This window comes from Oncorhynchus mykiss, chromosome 22, assembly GCF_057628025.1.
Source record: "Oncorhynchus mykiss isolate SJ-2025 chromosome 22, ASM5762802v1, whole genome shotgun sequence".
NCBI classification, from domain to species: domain Eukaryota; kingdom Metazoa; phylum Chordata; class Actinopteri; order Salmoniformes; family Salmonidae; genus Oncorhynchus; species Oncorhynchus mykiss.
This window is the reverse complement of record NC_143043.1, coordinates 55,104,947-55,130,483: the sequence shown is the minus strand read 5'-3', so window position 1 is coordinate 55,130,483 and position 25,537 is coordinate 55,104,947. Positions and strand designations below refer to the sequence as shown.

Sequence of the window (25,537 nt, the reverse complement as noted above, 5' to 3'; positions counted from 1 at the left end):
GGTGGTAATGGTGATGATGATGATGATGATGATGATGGTGGTGGTGATGATGGTGGTGGTGGTGATGGTGGTGGTGATGGTGATGATGGTGGTGGTGGTAATGGTGATGGTGGTAATGGTGGTGGTGGTGATGGTGGTGATGGTGATTATGGTGGTGGTGGTGATGGTGGTGGTGGTGATGGTGGTGGTGATGGTGATGATGGTGGTGGTAGTGATTGTGATGATGATGGTGGTGGTGATAATGATGGTGATGGTGGTGGTGGTCGTAGTGATGGTGGTGGTGATGGTGATGATGGTGGTGGTGGTGATGGTGGTGGTGGTGATGATGATGGTGATGGTGGTAGTGGTGGTGGTGATGATAGTGGTTATGGTGGTGGTGATGGTGGTGATGGTGATGATGGTGGTGGTGGTGATGGTGGTGATGGTGATGATGGTGGTGTTGGTGATGGTGGTGATGGTGTAGGCGGTAGTGGTGGTGGTGGTGATAGTGGTGGTGGTGGTGGTGGTGGTGGTGGTAGTGGTGGTGGTGGTGGTGATGGTGGTGGTGGTGGTGTAGGCGGTAGTGGTGGTGGTGGTGGTTGTGATGGTGGTGATGGTGGTGGTGATGGTGATGGTGGTGGTGGTGATGGTGATGGTGGTGGTGGTGATGGTGGTGATGGTGGTGGTGATGGTGGTGATGGTGGTGGTGGTGGTGGTGGTGATGATGTTGGTGGTGATGGTGGTGGTGGTGGTGGTGGTGATGATGGTGCAAAAGTAAACAGCTCTAAACAGGAGTTTGGGTGGAGATCAGAATAGCTGTGACCCCATCTACCACCAACCACTGATGTATAGAGACGACGCCTCTGTCTTTGATCACTGTCCCTTTCCACCCTATAAATGTATTCACCGCAATCTTCCAAATCTACTCAAACACCCAAACTCAAATATCTCTTCATAGACAGTCCTCCTAACCTTCTCTCTCACTCTCATGCATTTTCCAACAAGTTGGACTTTGGCCGTCAGACACTGATGTCTTACTAGGGCTCTTTCATACCGTCCCTAGGAGGGGTGCGTCACTTGAGTGGTTGAGTCACTGATGTGATCTTCCTGTCTGCGTTGGCGCCCCCCCCTTGGGTTGTGCCGTGGCGGAGATCTTTGTGGGCTATACTCTCAGGATGGTAAGTTGGTGGTTGAAGATATCCCTCTAGTGGTGTGGGGGCTGTGCTTTGGCTAAGTGGGTGGGGTTATATCCTTCCTGTTTGGCCCTGTCCGCGGGTGTCCTCGGATGGGGCCACAGTGTCTCCTGACCCCTCCTGTCTCATCCTCCAGTATTTATGCTGCAGTAGTTTATGTGTCGGGGGGCTAGGGTCAGTTTGTTATATCTGGAGTACTTCTCCTGTCCTATCCGGTGTCCTGTGTGAATTTAAGTATGCTCTCTCTAATTTTCTCTTTCTCTCTTTCTTTCTCTCTCTCGGAGGACCTGAGCCCTAGGACCATGCCCCAGGACTACCTGACATGATGACTCCTTGCTGTCCACAGTCCACCTGGCCGTGCTGCTGCTCCAGTTTCAACTGTTCTGCCTGTGATTATTATGTTTTGACCATGCTGGTCATTTATGAACATTTGAACATCTTGGCCATGTACTGTTATAATCTCCACCCGGCACAGCCAGAAGAGGACTGGCAACCCCACATAGCCTGGTTCCTCTCTAGGTTTCTTCCTAGGTTTTGGCCTTTCTAGGGAGTTTTTCCTAGCCACCGTGTTTCTACACCTGCATTGCTTGCTGTTTGGGGTTTTAGGCTGGGTTTCTGTACAGCACTTTGAGATATCAGCTGATGTACGAAGGGCTATATACAGTGCCTTGCGAAAGTATTCGGCCCACTTGAACTTTGCGACCTTTTGCCACATTTCAGGCTTCAAACATAAAGATATAAAACTGTATTTTTTTGTGAAGAATCAACAACAAGTGGGACACAATCATGAAGTGGAACGACATTTATTAGATATTTCAAACTTTTTTAACAAATCAAAAACTGAAAAATTGGGCGTGCAAAATTATTCAGCCTCCTTAAGTTAATACTTTGTAGCGCCACCTTTTGCTGCGATTACAACTGTAAGTCGCTTGGGGTATGTCTCTATCAGTTTTGCACATCGAGAGACTGAATTTTTTTCCCATTCCTCCTTGCAAAACAGCTCGAGCTCAGTGAGGTTGGATGGAGAGCATTTGTGAACAGCAGTTTTCAGTTCTTTCCACAGATTCTCGATTGGATTCAGGTCTGGACTTTGACTTGGCCATTCTAACACCTGGATATGTTTATTTTTGAACCATTCCATTGTAGATTTTGCTTTATGTTTTGGATCATTGTCTTGTTGGAAGACAAATCTCCGTCCCAGTCTCAGGTCTTTTGCAGACTCCATCAGGTTTTCTTCCAGAATGGTCCTGTATTTGGCTCCATCCATCTTCCCATCAATTTTAACCATCTTCCCTGTCCCTGCTGAAGAAAAGCAGGCCCAAACCATGATGCTGCCACCACCATGTTTGACAGTGGGGATGGTGTGTTCAGGGTGATGAGCTGTGTTGCTTTTACGCCAAACATAACGTTTTGCATTGTTGCCAAAAAGTTCAATTTTGGTTTCATCTGACCAGAGCACCTTCTTCCACATTTGGTGTGTCTCCCAGGTGGCTTGTGGCAAACTTTTACCAACACTTTTTATGGATATCTTTAAGAAATGGCTTTCTTCTTGCCACTCTTCCATAAAGGACAGATTTGTGCAATATACGACTGATTGTTGTCCTATGGACAGAGTCTCCCACCTCAGCTGTAGATCTCTGCAGTTCATCCATAGTGATCATGGGCCTCTTGGCTGCATCTCTGATCAGTCTTCTCCTTGTATGAGCTGAAAGTTTAGAGGGACGGCCAGGTCTTGGTAGATTTGCAGTGGTCTGATACTCCTTCCATTTCAATATTATCGCTTGCACAGTGCTCCTTGGGATGTTTAAAGCTTGGGAAATATTTTTGTATCCAAATCCGTCTTTAAACTTCTTCACAACAGTATCTCGGACCTGCCTGGTGTGTTCCTTGTTCTTCATGATGCTCTCTGCGCTTTTAACGGACCTCTGAGACTATCACAGTGCAGGTGCATTTATACGGAGACTTGATTACACACAGGTGGATTGTATTTATCAAAAGGTCGCAAAGTTCAAGGGGGCCGAATACTTTCGCAAGGCACTGTAAATACATTTGATTTGATTTGATTTGATTTGATGTCTTCACAGCTTACTTCTTCTAAATCTAGTCAATCGCTCAAACTTAAACTCAAAGGCTCTCATGTCTTTTCCCTATTGGTTTACTGTACCCTTCACCTGTAAATGTGTTTTTTCAAAGACACAGTGTCCTAACCCAATTTAATCAACCTCTCAAACTCAAAGACACCAAATCAACCTCTCAAACTCAAAGACACAAAATCAACCTCTCAAACACAAAGACACCAAATCAACTTCTCAAACTCAGACACCAAATCAACCTCTCAAACACAAAGACACCAAATCAACCTCTCAAACTCAAAGACACCAAATCAACCTCTCAAACTCAAAGACACCAAATCAACCTCTCAAACTCAAAGACACCAAATCAACCTCTCAAACTCAAAGACACCAAATCAACATCTCAAACTCAAAGACACCAAATCAACCTCTCAAACTCAAAGACACCAAATCAACCTCTCAAACTCAAAGACACCAAATCAACCTCTCAAACTCAGACACCAAATCAACCTCTCAAACTCAAAGACACCAAATCAACATCTCAAACACAAAGACACAAAATCAACCTCTCAAACACAAAGACACCAAATCAACCTCTCAAACTCAAAGACACCAAATCAACATCTCAAACACAAAGACACCAAATCAACCTCTCAAACACAAAGACACCAAATCAACCTCTCAAACTCAGACACAAAATTAACCTCTCAAACTCAAAGACACCAAATCAACCTCTCAAACACAAAGACACCAAATCAACCTCTCAAACACAAAGACACCAAATCAACATCTGAAACTCTCTTAACTTTTCCCACCCGTCTGACTCTTTCTTTCTCACCATCATGAACAAAACTGTGCTATCTAGAACCTAAAGGTGCTATCTAGAACCTAAAAGGTTTATTCGGTTGTCCCCATAGGTAGAATCCCTTGAAAACCCTTTTTGGTTCCAGGTAGAACCCCTTTACACAGAGGTTTCTACATAGAAACCCAAAAGAGTAGAATAACATTTTTTGGAACCCATTTTCTAAGAGTGTAGAGGCTTTTGTGGCAGTGGGGACACCCGGGAGACGTTAGGTTCTCCCTGTAGCGTGGGATCTAGAAGGAAACAGAGAGCTTGTCAAAGCAGGAAGTGGAGTATATCACAGCCTGAGCTATCCCAGAGGCCTCGCTGTGTGTGATGGAGACGCAACAACCACAGGACAAACACGTGTAACTACTAACGGGGTGGAGGGGGCAGACGGTGGGAGATAAAAATAGGATGGAAAAAGTAGCATGCAGGCTGTTCCCTCCCTCCCTCCCTCCCTCTCTCTCTCTCTCTCTCTCTCTCTCTCTCTCTCTCTCTCTCTCTCTCTCTCTCTCTCATTCCCTCTCTCTCTCTCTCTCTCTCTCTCTCTCTCTCTCTCTCTCTCTCTCTCTCTCTCTGTCTCTCTCTCTCTTTCTCTCTCTCTCTCTCTGTCTCCCTCTCTCCCTCCCTCTCTCTCTCTCTCTCTCTCCCTACCTCCCTCTCTCTCTCTCTCTCTCTCTCTCTCTCTCTCTCTCTCTCTCTCTCTGTCTCTGTCTCTCTCTCCTCTCTCCCTCCCTCTCTCTCTCCCTCTCTCTCCCCCTCTCCCTCCCCCTCTCTCTCCCTCTCTCTCTCCCTCGCTCTCTCCCTCTCTCTCCCCTCTCTCTCCCCCTCTCTCTCCCTCTATCTCTCCCTCTCTCTCTCTCTCTCTCCCCCCTCTCTCTCCCTCTATCTCTCCCTCTCTCTTTCTCTCTCTCTTCCCCTCTCCCTCCCTCCCTCCCTCCCTCCCTCCCTCCCTCCCTCCCTCCCTCCCTCGCTCCCTCCCTCCCTCCCTGCCTGCCTGCCTGCCTGCCTGCCTGCCTGCCTCCCTCCTCTCTCCCTCCTCTCCTCCACTAAAATCTCTATTGTAGCCTCACAGTCCCACAGTCAGCTAGGTTCCCACAGTCAGCTAGGTGTGTGTGCAGGTGTGTGTGTGTGCATATTAGTGTGTGTGTGCAGATGCGTGTGTGTGTGTGCAGATGCGTGTGGTGTGTGTGCAGGTGTGTGGTGTGTGTGTTTGTGTGTGTGTGTGTGTGTGTGTGTGTGTGTGTGTGAGTGTGCAGGCCTGCCAGCACAGGTAACAGTGACAGCTCCCACAGTGGGATGATGAATGGCAGGCAAAGAGAAGAGCCTGTGTACAGGTAACCTTGCCTCTGCCCCATAAGTCCCAGCATGTCTATGTGTAGAGATACTATAGATGCCAAAAGTCCTTGTCTCCTACCTTATGGTTATTGCCGTGTGTGTGTGTGAATGTGTGTCTCTGTGTGTGTGTGTGTGTGTGTGTGTGTGTGTGTGTGTGTGTGTATAAAGGACGTCACGCTGCTTGCTTAGCAAGTACCACTTCCTCACGTATCTTCCTGCTGGTTCGGCTGACACCGAGGCTGACACCGAGGCTGACACCGAAGCTGACACCGAAGCTGACACCGAAGCTGGCACCGAGAGTGACACCGAAGCTGACACCGAAGCTGACACCGAGGCTCACACCGAGGCTGGCTGACACCGAGGCTGACACCGAAGCTGACACAGAGGCTGACACCGAAGCTGACACCGAAGCTGACACCGAAGCTCAAATCCAGGACCTCTGCCTGACTAGCACGTGTGACTGCACCCCCCCCCCCCCCCCCCGAAGCGTCTTACCAGTCGGTGCCACGTGAAAAGCTATTCACTGGCACAAGCAGGACCCTTCAGGAGAAAGGTTCACACATCCCCACGTGCTGCACGAGTCCTACCTTGTGGTTCTTGCCGTATCGGTAGACCATCCAGTCCTCTCCGTTGGTGCTGACCTCCAGCTTAAAGGTGGTGACATAGTAGGACTTCTGGGTCTCCTTGGACACCGCTCCCTGGGTAGAGATACCCGTCAACACCTTCAGGACATGGAGATCCACCTGGGGGAGGGAGAAAGATATATATATATATTAGAGAGAGAGAGAGAGAAGGAGAGAGCGAGAGAGAAGGAGAGATAGTGAGAGAGAGAAAGAACATAATCAAGATCATTTGAACAAATATGATCATTTGAGTCCATCAGTCTAGATCTGAGATTGCTCCCCCCCCCCCTCTCTCTCTCTCTCTCTCTCCTCCCTCTGTCTCCTCCATCTACCTCTCTCTCCTCCCTCTCTCTCATCCATCTCTCTCTCTCTCGCTCTTTCTCTCTCTCCTCTCCTCCCTCTCTCTCCCCTCCATCTCTCTCCTCCCTCTCTCTCCTCCATCTATCTCTCTCTCCTCCCTCTCTCTCCTCCATCTCTCCCTCTCTCTCCTACATCTCTCTCTCCCCTCTATCTCTCTCTCCTCCCTCTCTCTCCTCCATCTATCTATCTATCTCTCCTCTCTCCCTCTCCTCTCCTCTTTCCTCCCTCTCTCTCCTCCATCTATCTATCTATCTCTACTCTCTACCTCTCCTCTCCTCTTTCCTCCCTCGCTCCTGCAGCGATCGATAGTAATGACCCTGGTGCTCATTCTAATTTCCCTTCATGATGATCACCTTCCTATTTCATCTCCATTCTGCTCTGCTACGTGGCTGGACTAGGAACACTACCAGGGTCTATATCAGCCAAGAGACGCGCACACACACACACACACACACACACACACTCACGCACGCACGCACTCACACAAACACACACACACACACGCACACAGACGCACACACACACACCAGAAGTTTAATCTGCAACTCTCTCAGCCTCCCAGGCCCAGTCCTCTGGGAGCAGCTCTGCTCTCTGAATCCCTGATCCCCGGGTGCGTCCTCAATGGAGCCCTAGTCCCTATATAGTGCACCGGAGAGTCCTAGTCTAAAGTAGTGCACTAGATAGGAAATAGGGTACCATCATTCAGTTCCCCATTAGTTTTTGCCAAAGCAGCAGCTATTCTTCCTGGGTTCCCCACTGATACTGTCCACTGATAGACAAGGACAGTCACGCAAATTAAACACACACACACACAATAGTGTGATATAGTGTGATATTGTGTTATAGAGGGAGTTAGTGTGATAATGTGATATAGTCTGATAGAGTGATATAGTGTGATAGAGTGATATAGTGTTATAGTGTGATATAGTGTGATAGAGTGATATAGTGTGATAATGTGTGATAGAGTGATATAGTGTGATAGAGTGATATAGTGTGATAGAGTGTTTAGAGTGTGTTTTAGTGTGATAGAGTGTGATATGGTGTGATAATGTGATATAGTGTGATATAGTGTGATAGAGTGTGATCGAGTGTGATAGAGTGTGATAGAGTGTGATATAGTGTGATATAGTGTGATATAGTGATATAGAGTATGATATAGTGTGATATAGTGTGATATAGTGTGATATAGTGTGATAGAGTGTGATAGAGGGTGATATAGTGTGATAGAGTGTGATAGTGTGATATAGTGTGATAGAGTGTGATATAGTGTGATATAGTGTGATATAGTGTGATATAGTGTGATATAGTGTGATAGTGTGATAGTGTGATATAGTGTGATAGAGTGTGATATAGTGTGATATAGTGTGATAGAGTGTGATAGAGTGTGATAGAGTGTGATAGAGTGTGATAGAGTGTGATATAGTGTGATACAGTGTGATATAGTGTGATATAGTGTGATATAGTGTGATATAGTGTGATAGACAAAGACATGAGGAAGTGGATGGCGGCACATTTTTTACATTTAAACTCGGACAAAACAGAGATTCTTGTTCTAGGTCCCAAGAAACAAAGAGATCTTCTGTTGAATCTGATAATTAATCTTAATGGTTGTACAGTCGTCTCAAATAAAACTGTGAAGGGCCTCGGTGTTCCTCTGGTCCCTGATCTCTCTTTTGACGAACATATCAAGACTGTTTCAAGGACAGCTTTTTTTTCCATCTATGTAACATTGCAAAAAATCAGAAACTTTCTGTCCAAAAATGATGCAGAAAAATGAATCCATGCTTTTGTCACTAGAGTTGATTTCAAGGTGTTACTGCTAACCTACAAAGCATTACATGGGCTTGCACCTACCTATGTCTCTGATTTGGTCCTGCCGTACATACCTACACGTACGCTACGGTCACAAGACGCAGGCCTCCTAATTGTCCCTAGAATTTCTAAGCAAACAACTGGAGGCAGGGCTTTCTCCTATAGAGCTCCATTTTTATGGAATGGTCTGCCTACCCATGTGAGAGATGCAGACTCGGTCTCAACCGTTATGTCTTTATTGAAGACTCATCTCTTCAGTAGGTCCTATGATTGAGTGTAGTCTGGCCCAGGAGTGTGAAGGTGAACGGAAATGCTCTGGAGCAACGAACCGCCTTTGCTGTCTCTGCCTGGTCCGGTTCCCCTCTCTCCGCTGGGATTCTCTACCTCTGACCCTATTACGGGGGCTAAGTCACTGGCTTACTGGTGCTCTTCCATGCCGTCCCTAGGAGGGGTGCGTCACTTGAGTGGGTTGAGTCACTGACGTGATCTTCCTGTCCTGTTTGTCGCTCCCTCTGGCTCATGCGGCGAAGGAAATCTTCGAGGGCTATACTCGCCCTTGTCTCGGGGTAGTAGGTTGCTGGTCTGTTGATAGTGTTTTGGGGTGTGTGCTTTAGACAAAGTGGGTGGGGTTATATCCTGCCTGGTTGGCCCTGTCCGGGGTATTGTCGTAATGAGGGTGAGAGAGAGAGCTTTGTACGCGTCTCTGTGTGGAGTAAAGGTGGCCTACAATTTAGTCACCTGTAGTTGCACAGGTAACATGCTGATAAAAGAAAACGAGGTAAAAACGGGATTTCCCTGCGTTAAAATCACCGTCCACGAGAAGCACCGGTGTGGTAAACAGACAGCTACGAAAAATATAGATGGAAAACTCTCTTGTTATATAGTACGGTTTACAGTTTATTCTAACTCAGGTGATCAAAAACATGAGACTTCCTTAATAATATTAGAGACGGCAGTTGTTAACAGAGATACACACCCTCTCATCTTACCCGAGGCTACCGACTGATCTTACCCGAGGCTACCGACTGATCTTACCCGAGGCTACGGACTGATCTTACCCGAGGCTACCGACTGATCTTACCCGAGGCTACCAACTGATCTTACCCGAGGCTACCGACTGATCTTACCCGAGGCTACCGACTGATCTTACCCGGGGCTACCGACTGATCTTACCCGAGGCTACCGACTGATCTTACCCGGGGCTACCGGGTGCTCGTTCAGCCACGCCGTCGTGTAACATAGAATATTAGCGATTTTCTTTTTCAGGTTCAGTTGATAGGATCGTCTCAAACGAAGCTCGTCCAGTTTGTTCTCCAGGGACTGTGTTCGCCATCAGAACTGAGAGTAGAAGCGGTTCATTTGCATTCCCTACGTTGTCTAGTTAGGATGGCGGCCCGTGTGCCTCTTTTGTACCAACTGAGGCTAACTGCGTTGCGCGATACAAACTGAACAGGTAGTCTAGTAGGCCAATCGTTTTGTTTTCGAGGAAAACGCTTTTTCAGAAGCGCTCAAAACAACAAAATGACGTTCTACATTCAGAATGCGTCGCACTCTGATGATGCATCTGGAACGCAGCCCCTGACTCTCTGCTCGCCAACCCGGGGACGTCATACTAAACATAAGAGGCGAAAACTGCAGCGTCTGTCATCTGTCAGAGAGACAGGTGTTCCCGTTCCCCCTTCGCCCTTCCGTTCCATCCCAAATAGCACCCTATTCCCTACATTTGACCAGAGCACATAGAGACTATATACAGTAGGTCAATAAGGTGCAATTTGCAATACAGGCTGTGCCTCTGCCTAGACGCCAGCAGGGAGACAGGCAGGTAGACACTAAATCAATGTCTAGAGGACTGCTGCTAACTGTTGATTACCCAGGAAGGACCCTCATCAATCAAGTGGCAGTTACTGTCAGAGTATAGTAGAGTAGAGTAGAGGAGATGAGAGGAGAGGAGAGGAGAGGAGAGGAGAGGAGAAGAGAAGAGAAGAGAAGAGAAGAGAGGAGAGGAGAGGAGAGGAGAGGAGAGGAGAGGAGAGGAGAAGAGAAGAGAAGAGAAGAGAAGAGAAGAGAAGAGAAGAGAAGAGAAGAGAAGAGAAGAGAAGAGAAGAGAAGAGAAGAGAAGAGAAGAGAAGAGAAGAGAAGAGAAGAGAAGAGAAGAGAGGAGGAGCCTCACTCGCATCATCAGGTGGCGGAACAGGACAGAGACACACTTGTGTGTGTTCCATATGGCACCCTATTCCCTATATAGTGTATCATATGGCACCCTACTCCCTATATAGTGTATCATATGGCACCCTACTCCCTATATAGTGTATCATATGGCACCCTACTCCCTATATAGTGTATCATATGGCACCCTACTCCCTATATAGTGTATCATATGGCACCCTACTCCCTATATAGTGTATCATATGGCACCCTACTCCCTATATAGTGTATCATATGGCACCCTATTCCCTATATAGTGTCTGTCTGTCTGTCCACATATCCACATGTCCACATGTCTGTCTGTCTGTCCGCATGTCCGCATGTCCGTCTGTCCACCTGTCTGTCTGTCTGTCTGTCTGTCTGTCTGTCTGTCTGTCTGTCTGTCTGTCTGTCTGCAACAGTAAGTTAAGGACTCAGTCAGAAGTCCGAAGTGTCTCTTCCAGGCTTCCTTCCCAGTAGACCAGAAGAGGACACCGTATGTAGAAACAGGATGCATCTCTCTCTCTCTCTCTCTCTCTCCCTCTCTCTCTCTCTCTCTCTCTCTCTCTCTCTCTCTCTCTCTCTCTCTCTCTCTCTCTCTCTCTCTCTCTCTCTCCACTAAATCTCTTACACTGACATCTCCACGGAAACACACACGTGGCTCTTGAGCCAACACACACAGCTTAGCAGAAACACACATGCCCAGGAGCACGCGTCACACAATCATGAGAGTCCTTTTCAGAGGCCCCGTTGGTAGCTCTGGGGTTACGTCCCAAACGGCACCCTACTCTCTACATAGTGGCCCTATTACCATAGGGTTCCCATAGGGCACTTGTCAAAAGTAGTGCACTATGCAGGGAATAGGGCATAAGATGTATGCTGGAGAGGCATGCTGGCATTTATGACAGCTGTTTGTCAAGATGGGCTGTCTGAGGCAGAGAAGAAGGCAGCTAGTCGCAAGTAGACAGACAGCTAGTCGCAGGTAGACAGACAGCTAGTCGCAGGCAGACAGACAGCTAGTCGCAGGTAGACAGACAGCTAGTCGCAGGCAGACAGCTAGTTGCAGGCAGACAGACAGCTAGTTGCAGGCAGACAGACAGCTAGTCGCAGGTAGACAGACAGCTAGTCGCAGGCAGACAGCTAGTTGCAGGCAGACAGACAGCTAGTTGCAGGCAGACAGACAGCTAGTCGCAGGTAGACAGACAGCTAGTCGCAGGCAGACAGCTAGTTGCAGGCAGACAGACAGCTAGTTGCAGGCAGACAGACAGCTAGTTGCAGGCAGACAGACAGACAGACAGCCATGCAGGCAGCTAGGGGGGCCTGGGGAGCACGCAGGGCCCCTCTGCTAGGTGTTAACACAGGAAAACAGCTGGGACCTCTGCAGGAACGCGGGGACTGCAGAACACTGCTACATGGCACTACGGAGTGACACAAACTATACGGAGAGAGAAAGGTCCACATAACAGACTGCCACAGACTGTCACAATGGCCACTATACTGAGAGAAAGAGAGAGAGAAGACTGCCAAAGACGGTCACAGAATGTCACTCTGCACTTGTCACTTTACTGAGAGAGAGAGAGAGAGAGAGAGAGAGAGAGAGAGAGAGAGAGAGAGAGAGAGAGAGAGAGAGAGAGAGAGAGAGAGACTGACAAAGACCGTCACAGAATGTCACTCTGCACTCGTCACTGTACAGAGAGAGAGAGAGAGAGACACACAGAGAGAGAGAGAGAGAGAGAGAGAGAGAGAGAGAGAGAGAGAGAGAGAGAGAGAGAGATAGACTGAGAGACAGATTAGTGTGTTCCCTCAGGCCACTACTCCACTATCACATATTTACAATACAACATTCATGTGTATGTCTGTGTAGAGTGTGTGTCTTATCATGTTAATGTGTGTATGTGTGTCTGTGCCTGTGTGTGTCTCTTCACAGTCCCCATCTAGTAATGGCTCTATGTAGCACTGTGTGCCTTCCATAGTCTGTTCTGGACTTGGGGACTGTGAAGGTCCAAAATGGGATATGAATGGGTGTCTGAGCTGTGTGCCAGTAGTTTAGACAGGCAGCTCGGTGCATTCAGCATGTCAATACCTCTCATAAATATAAGTAGTGATGAAGTCAATCTCTCCTCCACTTTGAGCCAGGAGAGATTGACATGCATATTGTTAATGTTAGCTCCCTTTGTACATTCAAGGGCCAGCCATGCTGCCCTGTTCTGAGCCAATTGTAATCTTCCTCAGTCCCTCTTAGTGTCACCTGACCAGACGCCTGAACAGTAGTCCAGGTGCGACAAAACTAGGGCCTGTTGGACCTGCTGATGTTGATAGTGTTGTTAAGAAGGTAGAAACTAGGGCCTGTAGGACCTGCCTTGTTGATAGTGCTGTTAAGAAGGTAGAAACTAGGGCCTGTAGGACCTGCCTTGTTGATAGTGTTGTTAAGAAGGTAGAAACTAGGGCCTGTAGGACCTGCCTTGTTGATAGTGTTGTTAAGAAGGTAGAGCATCGCTTTATTATGGACAGACGTTTAGGGTTTAGTGAATGATTTGTCCCAAATACAATGTTTTAGATTTATAAATAATAAGGTCTAATTTACTCCTTGCCACCCATTCTGAAACAAACTGCAGCTCTTTGTTAAGTGTTGCAGTCATTTCAGTCGCTTTAGTAGCTGACGTATATAGTGTTGAGTCAGCCACACACATAGACACACTGGCTTCACTCAAAGCCAGAAGCATGCCATTAGTAAAGAAATGTAATAATAATGGGCTTAGACATCTTCCCTGGGGAACTCCTGATTCTACCTGAATTCTGTTGGAGAGGCTTCCATTAAAGAACACCCCTTGTGTTCTGTTAGACAAGTAACTCTTCATCCACATTATAGCAGGGGGTGTAAAGCCATAACATACATAACAACGTTTTTTTTCCAGCAGCAGACTATGATCAATAATGTCAAAAGCCGCACTGAAGTCATACAAAACAGCCCCCGCAATCTTTTTATCATCAATTTCTCTCAGCCAATCATCAGTTATTTGTGTAAGTGTTGTGCTTGTTGAGTGTCTTTCTCTATAAGCATGCTGAAAGCCTGTTGTCAATTTGTTTACTGTAAAATAACATCGTATCTGGTCAGTTTACTAAGGGTTGGTAACAGGCTGATTGGTCAGATATTTGAGCCAGTAAAATGTGCTTTACTATTCTTGGTTAGCTGAATGACTTTAGCTTCCTTCCAGGCCTGAGGGAACACACTTTCTAGTAGGCTTAAATTGAAGATGTGGCACATAGGAGTGATAATATCGTCAGCTATAATCCTCAGTCATTTTACATCCAAGTTTATCAGACCCCGGTGGCTTGTTATTGTTGATAGACAACAATAATTGTTTCACTTCTTCCACACTCACTTTACGGAATTCAAAATCACTATGCTTGTCTTTCATAATTGAGTCAGATATATTTGGATGTGTAGTGTGTACGTTTGGTGCTGGCATGTTATGCCTAAATTGGATAATCTTGCCAATGAAAAAATCATTAAAGTATTTGGCAATATCAGTGGGTTTTGTGATGAATCTGATAAAAATGATTACAATGAATGATGAAGATGAGTTTGCCTTTTTGCCCAAAATGTCATTGAAGGTGCTCCAAAGCTTTTTTTCATTCTTTATGTCATTTATCTTTGTTTCATAGTTTATCCTTCTTTTTATTCTGTTAAGTCACATGATTTCTCAGTTTGCAGTACAGCCAATCGGTTGTGTCGTTTTGCCAATCGGTTGTGTCGTTTTGCCAATCGGTTGTGTCGTTTTGCTAATCGGTTGTGCAGCCAGACTTGGTTATTTGCCATTTCTTTTGCCTCAACCCGCTCAACGGTACAATTTTTCCATTTCTCATAAATCCACGGGGATTTAACAGTTTCTACAGTCATTTTGTTAATGGGTGCGTTCTTATTAGCAATTGGAATAAGCAATTGACTTTCATAAATGTGTCAAGTACGGTGTCTGGTTGCTCCTCATTACACACCACAGACCAACAAATATTATTTACAAGAAGTAAAACAACTTGTACAACCTGTTATAGACATTAGATATTAGGTTAGTTATAGACATTAGATATTAGGTTAGTTATAGACTATATACAACCTGTTATAGACATTAGATATTAGGTTAGTTATAGACATTAGATATTAGGTTAGTTATAGACTATATACAACCTGTTATAGACATTAGATATTAGGTTAGTTATAGACATTAGATATTAGGTTAGTTATAGACATTAGATATTAGGTTAGTTATAGACTATTAACAACCTGTTATAGACATTAGATATTAGGTTAGTTATAGACATTAGATATTAGGTTAGTTATAGACTATATACAACCTGTTATAGACTATATTAGGCTCTCAGCCTTTGGACTATTTTGTTTGAGAGTACCAAGAGAAGAAGGAAAGGAGAAAGAATGCAGGATGGAGAGAGAGAGAGAGGAGGATGACACACAGCCAATGGCCACTATCTGGGGAGAGAGAGAGAGCAGGATGCCACACAGCCAATGGCCCAATATCTGGAGAGAGAGAGAGAGAGAGAGAGAGAGGAGGATGCCACACAGCCATTGGCCCCTATCTGGAGAGAGAGAGAGAGGAGGATGCCACACAGCCATTGGCCCACTATCTGGAGAGAGAGAGAGAGAGAGAGGAGGATGCCACACAGCCATTGGCCCCTATCTGGAGAGAGAGAGAGAGAGAGAGAGGAGGATGCCACACAGCCATTGGCCCACTATCTGGAGAGAGAGAGAGAGAGAGAGAGAGAGAGAGAGAGAGAGAGAGGAGGATGCCACACAGCCATTGGCCCACTATCTGGAGAGAGAGAGAGAGAGAGAGAGAGAGAGAGAGAGAGGAGGATGCCACACAGCCATTGTCCCCTATCTGGGGAGAGAGAGGAAAGGCCCAATAGGAGGCTCAGCTGGGAGTAGCACACCGATAAAGGTAACGACAATTGGTGCTTCTGAAACCCAATGTCCCTCCTGTCACCACCTGCTATCTCTGCTATACTGAACCCTGGCAGCGTGCCTCAAGCGTCGGAGCTCTTCCTGGACGTGCTGGCCTTAAACTAGGCCCTTCCTGTCTTCCGGCTTGGCAACAGAGAAGGCCACCACGATTTAGAGACATGTCTGTCACTGTCACTGTCACTGTCACTGATGCCAAAAGTCCTTGTCTCCTACCTTATGGTTATTGCCGTGTGTGTGTGAATGTGTGTGTGTGTGTGTGTGTGTGTGTGTGTGTGTGTGTGTGTGTGTGTGTGTGTGTGTGTGTGTGTGTGTGTGTGTGTGTGTGTGTGTGTGTGCGTGTGTGTGTCCCCTGTCCTCAGAGTGCTCTCATGGTTGTAATACGCTTGTTGTAACTCAAGCCAGACAGCAACGTGAATGGGAGATTGTCTATAGATGGTCTATAGATGGTCTACAGATGGTCTATAGATGGCCTATAGATGGTCTATAGATGATCTATAGATGGTCTACAGATGGTCTATAGATGATCTATAGATGGTCTACAGATGGTCTACAGATGGTCTATAGATGGTCTACAGATGGTCTACAGATGGTCTATAGATGGTCTACAGATGATCTACAGATGGTCTATAGATGGTCTATAGATGGTCTACAGATGGTCTATAGATGGTCAATAGATGGTCTAAAGATGGTCTACAGATGGTCTATAGATGGTCTACAGATGGTCTATAGATGGTCTATAGATGGCCTATTGATGGTCTGTAGATGGTCTATAGATGGTCTATAGATGGTCTATAGATGGCCTATAGATGGTCTATAGATGGTCTATAGATGGCCTATAGATGGTCTATAGATGGTCTATAGATGGTCTATAGATGGTCTACAGATGGTCTATAGATGGTCTATAGATGGTCTATAGATGGTCTATAGATGGTCTACAGATGGTCTATAGATGGTCTACAGATGGTCTATAGATGGTCTATAGATGGCCTATTGATGGTCTATAGATGGTCTATAGATGGCCTTTAGATGGTCTACAGATGGACTATAGATGGTCTATAGATGGCCTATCGATGGTCTATAGATGGTCTATAGATGGCCTATAGATGGTCTATAGATGGTCTATAGATGGTCTACAGATGGTCTTTAGATGGTCTACAGATGGTCTATAGATGGTCTACAGATGGCCTATAGATGGTCTACAGATGGCCTATAAACGGTACCACATATTACCATATCATACCACATCGTACCACATCAAACCACATCGCACCACATAGTACCACATAGTACCACATAGTACCACATCATACCACATAGTACCACATCATACCACATAGTACCACATAGTACCACACCATACCACATAGTACCACATCAAACCACATAGTACGACATCATACCACATCATACCACATAGTACCACATAGTACAACATAGTACCACATCATACCACATAGTACCACACAATACCACACAGTACCACATAGTACCACATAGTACCACATGAAACTACATAATACCACATCAAACCACATCGCACCACATAGTACCACATCATACCACATAGTACCACATCATACCACGTAGTACCACATTGTACCACATCATACCACATAGTACCACATCATACCACATCATACCACATAGTACCACATCATACCACATAGTACCACATCATACCACGTAGTACCACATTGTACCACATCATACCACATAGTACCACATCATACCACATCATACCACATAGTACCACATCATACCACATAGTACCACATCAAACCACATAGTACTACATCAAACCATATCGCACCATATAGTACCACACAATACCACATAGTACCACATAGTACCACATCAAGCCACATAGTACCACATAGTACAACATAGTACCACATCATACCACATAGTACCACACAATACCACACAGTACCACATAGTACCACATAGTACCACATGAAACTACATAATACCACATCAAACCACATCGCACCACATAGTACCACATCATACCACATAGTACCACATCATACCACATAGTACCACATTGTACCACATCATACCACATAGTACCACATCATACCACATCATACCACATAGTACCACATCATACCACATAGTACCACATTATACCACATCGTACCACATAGTACCACATAATACCACATAGTACCACATAGTACCACATCAAACCACATAGTACTACATCAAACCATGTCGCACCATATAGTACCACACAATACCACATCATACCACATCATATCATATAGTACCACATAGTACCACACCATACCACATAGTACCACATCAAACCACATAGTACGACATCATACCACATCATACCACATAGTACCACATAGTACCACATAAAACCACATAGTACCACATAGTACAACATAGTACCATATCATACCACATAGTACCACACAATACCACACAGTACCACATAGTACCACATCAAACTACATAGTACCACATCAAACCACATCGCACCACATAGTACCACATCATACCACATCATACCACATAGTACCACATCATACCACATCATACCACATAGTACCACATCATACCACATAGTACCACATCAAACCATATCGCACCACATAGTACCACATCATACCACATCATACCACATAGTACCACATATTACCACATTATACCACATCATACCACATCGTACCACGTAGTACCACACAATACCACATAGTACCACATAGTACCACATCAAACCACATAGTACCACAAAGTACCACATCATACCACATAGTACCACACAATACCGCATAGTACCACATCATACCACATGGTACCACATAGTACCACATCATACCACATCATACCACATAGTACCACATCATACCACATCATACCACATAGTACCACATCATACCACATAGTACCACATCATACCACATCGTACCACATAGTACCACACAATACCACATAGTACCACATAATACCACATCATACCACATAGTACCACATCGTACCACATCGTACCACGTAGTACCACACAATACCACATAGTACCACATAGTACCACATCAAACCACATAGTACCACAAAGTACCACATCATACCACATAGTACCACACAATACCACATAGTACCACATCATACCACATGGTACCACATAGTACCACATCATACCACATCATACCACATAGTACCACATCATACCACATCATACCACATAGTACCACATCATACCACATAGTACCACATCATACCACATAGTACCACACAATACCACATAGTACCACATCATACCACATTGTACCACATAGTACAATATAGTACAAAATCATACCACATAGTACCACACAATACCACATCGTACCACATAGTACCACATAGTACCTCGTAGTACCACATAGTACCACATAGTACCACATCATGCCACATCATACCACATCATACCACATTTTACCACATTGTAGGTATGAAGCCACTATTAATGTTGCGTCTATGTATGTATATTCTGACTCATGGAGAAACTTAACGTCTGTCTGTTTCTCAAGTCCTCAGCCAAAAGACTGAGATTCAAACAGATAAACCTCTTACTTCTAAAGGTGATTCCAACTTGATCTCTTGATCTCTGCAAACATTTGGGTTAACTACCTTTAAAAGTCTATCACAGGTCGTTGATCTGCATTGGACGGAATCTACACTCCCTGAACGAGAATGAGATTCCATTTCTGTCCACACGACCTGTGATAGACGAGACACGAGGCACTTTTAACACAGTTGTTAAATATGGAGTCTCACCTGGATGTACTCCTTGCTGCTGTCCTCGTTGGGTGTCCACGCGTTGTTGCCGTTGTTAAGGCGGGCCTGCCGTGGCAACCATGTGTTGTCATAGAAGGAAGAGGAGGCAGTGATCTGGTCGTCAGAGATCTTCCCTGACTCCAGACCTAACGCGTTACTGCAATGGAAGGCTGGGGGAGGAGAACGGTGGACCAATCAATCAATCAATCAAGCAATCAATTAATCAATCAATCAATGACAGGTGGCCCAATCAATCAAGCAATCAATTAACCAATCAATCAACCAATCAATCAATGAGAGGTGGACCAATCAATCAATCAAGCAATCAATTAATCAATCAATGACAGGTGGCCCAATCAATCAACGCATCAATCAATGAGAGGTGGACCAATCAATAAACCAATCAATCAATGAGAGGTGGACCAATCAATAAACCAATCAATCAATGACAGGTGGACAAATCAATCAACCAATCAATCAATGAGAGGTGGACCAATCAATCAAGCAATCAATCTATGACAGGTGGCCCAATCAATCAAGCAATCAATGAACCAATCAATGAACCAATCAATCAATGAGAGGTGGACCAATCAATCAATCAATGAGAGGTGGACCAATCAATCAACCAATCAATCAATGACAGGTGGACAAATCAATCAACCAATCAATCAATGAGAGGTGGACCAATCAATCAACCAATCGATCAATGACAGGTAGACAGTCAGATACAGAACTGAAGAGAGAAGGATCAATAAACACACACACACACACACACACAGCAGTACTTACTGTCGCTGACTTCTTTGTGTGTCATGTTGTAGCGAGCAGAGAAGCCATCTTTGGCCACGGCCATGTCCGTGTGGAAGGACAGAGACAGGATACCTGTAGATGATGTGATTTCAGGAGGGATCTTAGTTCCACAGTAACGTCCTATCAGAGGCCCCACTGCAAACACATACACAAACCGGAGACCACCATTAGGAACATGACATTATGTGACATATGTACATAACGTAATATAGCCTAATATAAGATAATATAATGTAACGTAATGCAACATAACATAACATAACATAACATAACATAGCATAGCATAGCATAACATAACACAGCATAACATAACATAGCATAACATAGCATAACATAACATAGCATAACATAACATAGCATAACATAGCATAGCATAACATAACATAACATAACATAACATAGCATAACATAACATAACATAGCATAACATAGCATAACATAACACATCATAACATAACATAGCATAGCATAACATAGCATAGCATAGCATAACATAACATAGCATAACATAGCATAGCATAACATAGCATAGCATAGCATAACATAACATAACATAACATAGCATAACATAACACATCATAACATAACATAGCATAGAATTAGATAGCATAACACAACACACAAATCAGCATTAGTAGCCTTTGCCCTAACGTCAGCACCCTCATAATGTCCAACAAGGTTACTGACCCGGATGAATTCTCAACCAGACAAATTATGAACAGATCAACAACACTTAGCTGGGGCAAAACAACACTGGAAATTACAAGTACGGCATGTAAAAAGATCAATCCTGTCTTTCTCAGCACGCGGGGCAGGCTATAGAGAGATTCCACTGGGAAACAATGGGATGTCTCAGCCTAATCTCTTTATTTCATCCGTCTATCTCTCTTATGCCTTGATCTAATATCACGTGATAAGTCATTTGGGTTTAACGAGGGGTGAGGTGTTCTCTCTGTTCTCTCTGTTCTCTCTGTTCTCTCCGTCCCTCGTCTTCACTCCTCCACCCCTTGGATCAGACGCGCTTTCTTTCCCTCCGTTCCCTTGATCCAAAGTGATTCATGCCCGTTTCTTACGCTCTTCTCATTCTATTTCTCTTCCACCTCTTAATTCCAGGACTTTGTGTGTCAACAGCTGAGTGATTTAGGATTCTAAGGTGGAAGGAGGGTGGGAGGGAGTAGGGGGTGCGGGAGGGCGGTAAGAAGGGCTATGAGCCGGGGTTTCTGGGACTAATACATTAATCTTGTAGCTCTCTCTGTCTTTCTTTCTTTCTCTCACTTTCTCACTCTCTCCTTCTCTCTCTGACTCCCAGGTACAGAAGACAAGGTAAACGAGGAAAAGCAATCGATCAGAAATATAGATTTTTCCTTGTTTTTGGAGTGGTTGGATATATGAAATAGGCCTCTTGAGCAAATAGGATAAATAATTATTTGTTGATAGGGCTGAACTGAACATTACCATATCAATACACAGGTGCATTACCATATCAATACACAGGGCATTAACATATCAATACACATTACATTACCATATCAATACACAGGGCATTACCATATCAATATGCCTGCCATTACTATATCAAGACTAGATGGACATTATCATATCAATACACAGGACATTACCATATCAATACACAGGAACATTACCATATCAATACACAGGAGCATTACCATATCAATACACAGGACATTACCATATCAATACACCAGAACATTACCATATCAATGCACATGACATTACCATATCAAGACTAGATGGATATTACCATATCAAGACTAGATGGACATTATCATATCAATACTAGAGGGACATTATCATATCAATACACATGACATTATCATATCAATACACAGGGCATTACCATATCAATATGCCTGCCATTACTATATCAAGACTAGATGGACATTACCATATCAATACACAGGGCATTACCATATCAATACACAGTACATTACCATATCAATACATAGGGCATTACCATATCAATATGCCTGCCATTACTATATCAAGACTAGATGGACATTACCATATCAATACACAGTACATTACCATATCGATACACAGTACATTACCATATCAATACACAGGGAATTACCATATCAATATGCCTGCCATTACTATATCAAGACTAGATGGACATTACCATATCAAGACTAGAGGGACATTATCATATCAATACTAGAGGGACATTACCATATCAATAAACATGACATTACCATAGCAAGACTAGAGGGACATTATCATATCAATACTAGAGGGACATTATCATATCAATACACATGACATTACCATATCAAGACTAGAGGGACATTATCATATCAATACTAGAGGGACATTACCATTTCAAGACTAGATGGGCATTATCATATCAAGACTAGAGAGACATTACCATATCAATACACATAACATTACCATATAAAGGCTAGATGGACATTATCATATCAATACTAGGGGGACATTATCATATCAATTCTAGAGGGACATTATCATAGCAAGACTAGAGAGACATTATCATATCAATAAACATGACATTACCATATCAAGACTAGAGGGACATTATCATATCAAGACTAGAAGTGCATTACCATATCAATACTGGAAGTGCGTTACCATATCAATACTAGAAGTACATTACCATGTCAATACTAGAGGGACATTATCATATCAAGACTAGAGGGACATTGCCATATAAAGGCTAGAGGGACATTATCATATCAATACTAGAGGTACATTATCATATCAAGACTAGATGGGCATTATCATTTCAAGACTAGAGAGACATTACCATATCAATACACATAACATTACCATATCAAGACTAGAGGTACATTATCATATCAATACTAGGGGGACATTATCATATCAATTCTAGAGGGACATTATCATATCAAGACTAGAGAGACATCATCATATCAATACACATGACATTACCATATCAAGACTAGAGGGACATTATCATATCAATACTAGGGGGACATTATCATATCAATTCTAGAGGGACATTATCATATCAAGACTAGAGAGACATTATCATATCAATACACATGACATTACCATATCAAGACTAGAGGGACATTATCATATCAATACACATGACATTACCATATCAAGACTAGAGGGACATTATCATATCAATACTAGAAGTACATTACCATATCAATGATAGAAGTACATTACCATATCAATACTAGAAGTACATTACCGTGTCAATACTAGAGGTACATTATCATATCAAGACTAGAGGGACATTGCCATATAAAGGCTAGAGGGACATTATCATATCAATACTAGAGGTACATTATCATATCAATACACATGAGCATTACCAGATCAAGACTACCCTCCACCTAGAAAGAAGCAGGCTCTGCCCTGCCAGCCTCCACCTAGAAAGAAACAGTCTCTGCCCTGCCAGTTTCCTACCCTCCACCTAGAAAGAAGCGTTGCCACTCCTCATGATGAACCAGAAGGTCACTAGAGGAGCTGCCAGGAGCTGCCAGGGGCTCACTAGAGGAGCTGCCAGGGGATCACTAGAGGAGCTGCTAGGGGATCACTAGAGGAGCTGCCAGGGGATCACTAGAGGAGCTGCCAGGGTACCACTAGAGGAACTGCCACGGGACCACTAGAGGAGCTGCCATGAGCTGCCAGGGGTCACTAGAGGAGCTGCCAGGGGATCACTAGAGGAGCTGCCAGGAGCTGCCAGGGGTCACTAGAGGAGCTGCCAGGGGATCACTAGAGGAGCTGCCAGGGGATCACTAGAGGAGCTGACAGGGGATCAATAGAGGAGCTGCCAGGGGATCACTAGAGGAGCTGCCAGGGGATCACTAGAGGAGCTGCCAGGAGCTGCCAGGGGTCACTAGAGGAGCTGCCAGGGGATCACTAGAGGAGCTGCCAGGGGATCACTAGAGGAGCTGACAGGGGATCACTAGAGGAGCTGCCATGGGTTCACTAGAGGAGCTGCCAGGGGGCCACTAGAGGAGCTGCCAGGTGCTGACTAGAGGAGCTGCCAAGAGCTGCCAGGGGATCACTAGAGGAGCTGCCAGGAGATGCCAGGGGATCACTAGAGGAGCTGCCAGGGGATCACTAGAGGAGCTGCCAGGGGATCACTAGAGGAGCTGCCAGGTGATGACTAGAGGAGCTGCCAAGAGCTGCCAGGGGGTCACTAGAGGAGCTGCCAAGAGCTGCCAGGGGATCACTAGAGGAGCTGCCAGGGGATCACTAGAGGAGCTGCCAGGGGTTCACTAGAGGAACTGCCAGGGGATCACTAGAGGAGCTGCCAGGTGATGACTAGAGAAGCTGCCAAGAGCTGCCATGGGCTCACTAGAGGAGCTGCCAGGGGATCATTAGAGGAGCTGCCAGGAGCTGCCAGGGGATCACTAGAGGAGCTGCCAGGGGATCACTAGAGGAGCTGCCAGGGGATGACTAGAGGAGCTGCTAGGGGATCACTAGAGGAGCTGCCAGGGGATCACTAGAGGAGCTGCCAGGGGTTCACTAGAGGAGCTGCCAGGCTATTAATAGAGTAGCTGCCAGGTGTTGACTAGAGGAGCTGCCAAGAGATGCCAGGGGATCACTAGAGGAGCTGCCAGGAGATGCCAGGGGATCACTAGAGGAGCTGCCAGGGGATCACTAGAGGAGCTGCCAGGGGATCATTAGAGGAGCTGCCAGGAGCTGCCAGGGGATCACTAGAGGAGCTGCCAGGGGTTCACTAGAGGAGCTGCTAGGGGATCACTAGAGGAGCTGCCAGGGGATCACTAGAGGAGCTGCCAGGGGACCACTAGAGGAACTGCCACGGGACCACTAGAGGAGCTGCCATGAGCTGCCAGGGGTCACTAGAGGAGCTGCCAGGGGATCACTAGAGGAGCTGCCATGAGCTGCCAGGGGTCACTAGAGGAGCTGCAAGGGGATCACTAGAGGAGCTGCCAGGGGTTCACTATAGGAGCTGCCAGGGGATCACTAGAGGAGCTGCCAGGGGTTCACTAGAGGAGCTGCCAGGCTATCACTAGAGGAGCTGCCAGGTGATGACTAGAGGAGCTGCCAAGAGCTGCCAGGGGATCACTAGAGGAGCTGCCAGGAGATGCCAGGGGATCACTACAGGAGCTGCCAGGGGATCACTAGAGGAGCTGCCAGGGGATCACTAGAGGAGCTGCCAGGTGATGACTAGAGGAGCTGCCAAAAGCTGCCAGGGTATCACTAGAGGAGCTGCCAAGAGCTGCCAGGGGTTCACTAGAGGAGCTGCCAGGAGCCGCCAGGAGATCACTAGAGGAGCTGCCAGGGGATCACTAGAGGAGCTGCCAGGGGATCAATAGAGGAGCTGCCAGGGGATCACTCGAGGAGCTGCCAGAGCTTCACTAGAGAAGCTGCCAGGGGACCACTAGAGGAGCTGCCAGGGGATCACTAGAGGAGCTGCCAAGAGCTGCCAGGAGATCACTAGAGGAGATGCCAGGAGCTGCCAGGGGATCACTAGAGGAGCTGCCAGGGGATCACTCGAGGAGCTGCCAGAGCTTCACTAGAGGAGCTGCCAGGGGACCACTAGAGGAGCTGCCAGGGGATCACTAGAGGAGCTGCCAAGAGCTGACAGGGGA

General features: G+C 45.5%; 1 protein-coding gene across 1 annotated transcript in view; it reads right to left on the bottom strand.

Annotated features, from left to right (window-relative positions):
- LOC110519289 (neuropilin-2) overlaps nucleotides 1–25,537 on the bottom strand; it is a 187,742-nt gene that overhangs the window by 81,857 nt on the left and 80,348 nt on the right. The window contains 3 exon segments of the mRNA XM_090215093.1: nucleotides 6,014–6,169; nucleotides 19,152–19,321; nucleotides 19,941–20,096. Coding sequence (XP_090071219.1) covers nucleotides 6,014–6,169; nucleotides 19,152–19,321; nucleotides 19,941–20,096 — 482 coding nt within the window.